Below are 6,295 nucleotides of genomic sequence, written 5' to 3'. Positions count from 1 at the left end.
AATGCCAACTGAAATTTTGAGAGGGTCTATACATAAATTTAGGAAAAAATGAAAATAATGTGAAGTGTCCAACGGTCGGTACCCTAGCAGTGAAGCCTTCCTGGCGCTTCAATAAACGTGTCTATACCAGTAATCACTGACGCATGGCTTGTGCCTAATTGACACGCCCCAAAGGACAAAATGTTTGGTGTAGTAAGTGTTAACGCCAGCTTATCTGTTGGAAATATGAGGAACATTCTGCGGAGGGAGGAGAAGCGGCGGCAAGAAAGAAAGAAATGGTCCATAGTTTCTGGTTCGGTACAAAAAGAGCGGATGTTAATTATGGGTATGCCAGATCTATGTAGGTAAAATTTTAGGCGGGGAGCTCTACAACGGAAGTTTGATAATGTCACCTCGCGCTGTGGTGATAGGCATTTGTTCGTTGTCTACCGGAAATTTAGATGCCGAAAATCATCTGCGGAAATTAGGAATAATTCATTACAATTTAGAAATGAGAGGCGTTTAAATCTAGCTCCTCTTATAAAAGCGAAATCATTGGGATTCACGTCGAAATTCTTTAACCTCTTCTTCTATCCACCCGATCATTCTTTGTAGACATTTTACGCATCTTCTCTACCAATATCTTCATCTTGGTGCGTGCCGTAACTATAACAGAGGAGGAAAAAGAAGCAGCACTGGTCCTGATGGAATTGCTGTTCATATGATAAATTTTTTATCTATCTCTTTGTGATCTTCTAAACGCTATTAACTATTCATTAAACAACGCTTGGATACCATACGATTGTAAAGTAGCTAAAGTAATCCCGATACTTAAAAAGCAAGGAGTAGGCTATACCATAGAAAATATCAGACCTATTTCTCTAACTTGTAATATGGTGAAGCTCATAGAAAGGGTATTACATTGCAGAATTACAATCTGGATGACGGATAATTTAATATTAAATCCAAATCATATCGGCTTCAGAATCGGTTGCTCAATATGGTGTGCCCATGCTGATTTAGAAAGCCGAATACAACTTGCCCGAAAAAGCAGACAATATTCAGCTTTAGGGACGTTAGATAAAGCTAAAGCATATGATAGCGTTGGACATTCAATTTTACTGAATATCTTACAAAAGCACAATTTCCCAAAATATATTATTGCGTGGTTGGCAAATTTTTTGCGCTCAAGACAATTTTATTGCTTGAAGTATGGCTGCTCCTCGTCTAAATACAAACAGACTCGCGGGCTTCCCCAAGGAGCAGTCCTGTCTCCATTATTATTTAATATCTTAATGAGCTCCATTCCAACGTTAAGTTTATGTTTATGCAGATGATATTGCATTCTTTGTGGCCGACAATGACATTTACGCTTTATACCAAAATTACAAAGATACATGAGTATGCTTGAGGTTTGGCTCCAGACAATCTGCTTGTCACTAAATGTAAGCAAAAGCGCAATCTTTGTCTTCCCGCTTACGGATCCCACTTGGTTTTCGATATCTTATAAACAAGAACCCATTCCCCAGGTTGAGTTTCTAAAATATTTGGGAATAATCTATGGTAAAAAACTCAACTGGAGTCCACTCATAGAAAATGTATCATCTAAAGCACAACGTGCTTTAGGTCTACTGCGCAGACTAAGGAACCGTCAATACGGGTTACGTGGGGATTCTCTGCTAATGATATACAAAATGTATATGCGCCCAATATTGTAATTCGGGTGTGTATTGTTCTCAAGCGGCCCTGCGCACAAAACTAAGCCTCTGGTTCTTTTGGAGCGTGAAGGCCTGCGCCTGTGTCTGGGACTCCCCAGGCTTGTTGCTAATAATGTTATCTATCAATAACCAACGTTGCCCTGCAGATTTCGTGTGTTAACGATCCAGACATTTCTAAAATTTTACAGCTTTCCGCTTAGACGATCTTAATACGCGTTTATTTGATGATCCAGAGTCCTTCTTTCTTGCTCATTGGCCACGTTTTCACACTCCACAGATCGTATTTGTTTAAAAGCAATTAGATAGTTTAAATGTGAAAATTCGAAAGGTAATTCCATCAACTGAATCAAATCGGAATATTGAGATTGAATTCGATGACATTTTTCCCAGAAACCCTAAGCTTCAATCAGTCAGGTTCTTAAATAACCGGTTGCAAGATGAGCTTGCGCATGCACCATCAAATAACAATAGCCACAGACGCTTCAGTGAACAATGATAAGGCGGGCGCAGGCATTTTCTCGCTTTCGCTTGGCTGGTCATTTTCTTTCAGACTGCCAGATTATACTCCCGTTTTTGAAGCCGAACTTTTGGCAATTATTTTAGCACTGCGGAAACTCACTTTAAACGAAATCAGTGCGGTTATTATAACAGATTCGCTTTCTGTCTGTTCTTCTCTTACAGCTTCATCCAATTCACCAGCTCTAAAGACGTTTTTAGCATTAGTTCCTCCACAGTTAAATTTTGTAAAACTATTATGGGTACCAGGCCACTGTGGGTTGCATTTAAATGAAATGGCAGACTCATGCATTAGCGCGAGCATCCCTGAGTCGACCAATAATATCGGTTCTTCCAGAAGTTGCGCACATAACAGCGATTAGATATGGAAAATATTCAATCCGTAGAGATTCCATTGAATCAATAACAAAATGGGCTGAATTTCAGCATCTCAAGTTTCCGTAGAAAATCTAGTGGTGTCAATCAAGACAGTCGGAAGTGGTGATCACCAGATTGCGCTGCCGTGTCCCCCCCTTAAATTTATATTTACACAGGACTGGTCTGGCGATATCACCCCTGTGTCAATTCTGCCTGGAAACAGAATCCCTGGATCACTATTTTTAACACGAAAGTGTTTTATGCCGGGGTCCACCAAGACTTCACTGACGTATTTCCGTTACGGAAATACGTCAGCTTACAATGTACACGAACATAATACAAAGAAAGAAACCAGAAGAAAAAGTTCCACAAACATGCAAAATTTGGAAATCGAACCCACGACCTCTCGGTCCGCGACGATAGATCGCCGAGCGTTTAACCCATTGCGCCACAAACGCATTTGCAGAGAGCTACACAGACGCGCCTTATATATCTAACACTCCTCCGTGTACCCGCGCTCTTGCTCGGGGCGGTGCCGCCGCCTACGAGCAGAAAAGAGAAGTACTGCATTATGACACTAACGCGCACCGACAGTGAACGCTTCGGTGGTCTCAGCACTACAACGCCTCGATGCCAGCATTCGAAGGGACGCTGGCATCAAGAAGCACTACCAACGCCACCTAGGTGGCGTTCACCGTACTCAGCACAGCGGAGCGTGGCCTCCGCAATCAGCTCTGAAAATGTTTCTGAAGTTGATCGCGGAGGCTGCAATTACGACGCGCTGTACGCGCTGATTTGACTCGGTGACGATTCAGTTACGTGCTTTGTCTTGCGCGTTGTATTAGTGTGTCAGTTACGTGCTTCGTCTTTCGCGTTGTGCTAGCGTGTGCAGCGTAGTGCAGCTTCCATATGCACGACGGTTGCTCATGGTCATCGACGTTGGTAGTCGTGATGGAGGAGACGTGCCACCAGGCGTCAGCGTGGGTGCATCAACGCCTAAGGGCGCTTTAGCCACAAAACACCAATAGACATTATATATCAATGTGCAATAAACATTACACTACTTCTGTGAAGACACGTTTCACTTTCGTGTTCTATACCGATTCCTATATAAGAGGGATCAACCCATTTTTTTGATATGTCGCCGCTATACAGTTTTTAGAAAAAGGCTTCTAGAAATTCCACTTGCTAAACTAGGGCTAATCTTAACATCAGAAATAATACTGACGTTCGGTGCGTCAGTTCTGGGCTTCAACCACAGGGATGTCTCTGATGTCGTTTGGCATCAACTAAACGAATAAAATTTTAAATCATTACTTTTATATTGATTTGTTTTCTCTTCCTTCTCCATATTTTTTTCCCTTTCGTTTTGCATATGTAAATCATAAAATATTACTTAGAAGTTCAGGCAGCCAATTCTTGGCCAATCCCCCGGTGTGGGTACGAGCCAAAGTGTGAGGAAATCATCATCATCATCATCATCATCATCATCATCATCATCATCATCATCATCATCACCCGGCCGCACCGATCGGTTTTTGGGTGTGAGTCGAAACGAAGTTGACGACAACGAAGTCTCTTCGATCAATCAAGGACGGCGAAAGCGGAACTCAGGACCCGATACAGTCAGGTCGAAGATCTGTGCCCCAGAGCGGCGTACTGCCCTTTGATGGATATGCTCGCTCGGGGAAACTTCAACTTGGCCAAGGTAACCTTGAGGACTCCGCTCGAACCCCAGTCCGTCGAGAACTTCGGTGTGCCTCAAGCTTCGTTGGAGCAGGTCGACGGAGACAAGAGCACACCCATGGCACGATTGGCCGAGAACAGCTTCCGAGACAACTTCCAGCTCGTCCAGGGGTCCAAGGATTTCTTTGACATCCACTACCTCGACCCGGGCATCAAACCCTGGGACGCTGAAGGCTACACCCGAGTAGCCATCGTCTCGTCTGGTTCGCTCGGCTCCCTCGTCGACCCGAGGGTCGTCGATGACTCGACCGCCGTCAAGACCCATGCCTTGAGGCGCACGAAGCTGACGTTTGATGCCGGTTCCATCAGTGACGCGAACGACGAGCAGAGCATGCGCTGGATATTCTTCGGCGAGATTTACTTCGACGGGCGTCCGCAAAATCGTGCAGCTCAAGGAGGTCCTGTACTGGCTTTGCAAATGCGGAGCCTCTACACTTGCAAGCACGGCTCGATCGAGGTGGTCGGCTGCGAACAACACAGGGAGCACGGCAAGAGAGTCGCCACCGACCAGATCGAGGAGCTCGTTCTCGCCACTGACGAGGACACCCACACGTGCGCGAACGTATATGCACTGTGATTGGACATCGTTAGGCAGAGCAGTCGGTTCTACCAATGATGAAATTTGTAGTAGTTTTTAGGATCTTTTTTATTTTTAAGCTTGGCCTGCAGGAGGTGGCTGAGTTTGTGACTTAAACTAATGCGCGCATTTCTATATTTATTTGACTATAAAGTTACTTTATTGTTTGCGATGTGTTGTGTCTGTGTGTTTCCTGCGCCTTCCACCTGGTAGCGTAGTATTGAGTTTACCACTCGAGTCCCGTGTCTATTCTTGTGTTTGCAGATATGCACTTGTTTATATGTTCTCTGCTCTGCAAATGATGCATTAGGCATACTTTCTTGCTACCCGCCGTTGTGGCATAATGGCTTTGGCATTGCGTCGCTAAACCCGATGGCGTGGCATAAAATCCCGGCTGCGGCGGCCGCATTTTGATGGGCCGAAATGCAAAAACGCCCGTGTACCGTGCATTGGGTGCACCTTAAAGAACCCCAGGGGATCCGTATTATTCTGGAATTCTATAATACGGCGTGCCTCACAATCCGATCGTGGTTCTGGCTCGTAAAACCCCATACTTTTTTAAGGTTATCTCGGCCAAGTTGAGGTTTCTCCGAGCAAGCATACTCACGAATTGGCAGTTTGGCAGTTGCTCTTGGGGACTCTCGGGAACAGATCTTCGATATTACCGTACCTGGTCCCGAGGTGTCCTCTCGACTATCCGTGATGAACAAAAATTTTGGAGTACGCTTAAGCTTCGCCTTTAAGCGTGGAATGCGATAGGATTCGAAGATCCCTGATTGCTTCTCACGCTTCCCGGCAACTGCAGCTTATGTAACCGTAATGTTTACTGGGGAAACGCTGGCGGCGAACGCTATGCACGAAGGCGAGCTTTCTAGTATAGAAACGCGGCCTATTGCGTGGGCCTATCTTCTCTTATTGTTTCGCACTTTTAATATTTCAGTCTGAGAAGGTTTCACATAAAAGGCATGTGCTGTCGGTGCTTTGTTTCACGGCATTTGTTTGGGGGCTGTCATTCTCAAAATTTCGAGGAATAACTTTGTAAAGAACGTAAAGCTCTACAAAGGAAGTTTGATAATGTCACCTCGCACTGTGGTGATAGGCATTTGTTCGTGTTCTACCGGAAATTTAGATGCCGAAAATCATCTGCGGAAATTAGGAATAATTCCTTACAATTTAGAAATAAAAGGCGTTTAAATCTAGCTCCTCTTATATAAGCGAAATCATTGGGACTCACGTACAAATTCTTTAACCTCTTCTTCTATCCACTCGATCATTCTTTGTAGACATTGTGCGCAACTTCTCTACCAATATCTTCCTCTTGGTGCGTGCCGTAACTATAGCAGAGGAGGAAAAACAAGCAGCACTGGTCACCCGGCATGCATGACATTTATATTATGAAAAG

General features: G+C 44.4%; 1 protein-coding gene across 1 annotated transcript; it reads left to right on the top strand.

The window, feature by feature from the left end:
* The first annotated feature begins 4,239 nt into the window (after positions 1-4,239).
* LOC119440095 (microtubule-associated protein RP/EB family member 1-like) lies at positions 4,240-4,893 on the top strand. The gene has a single exon (XM_037705038.1). It carries the CDS (start codon positions 4,240-4,242, stop codon positions 4,891-4,893), a length of 654 nt encoding a protein of 217 aa, XP_037560966.1.
* Positions 4,894-6,295: the final 1,402 nt, after the last annotated feature.

This window comes from Dermacentor silvarum, chromosome 1 (genome assembly GCF_013339745.2).
Source record: "Dermacentor silvarum isolate Dsil-2018 chromosome 1, BIME_Dsil_1.4, whole genome shotgun sequence".
NCBI classification, from domain to species: domain Eukaryota; kingdom Metazoa; phylum Arthropoda; class Arachnida; order Ixodida; family Ixodidae; genus Dermacentor; species Dermacentor silvarum.
The sequence above is the reverse complement of the archived record's forward strand: the minus strand, read 5'-3'. Positions and strand labels throughout refer to the sequence as shown.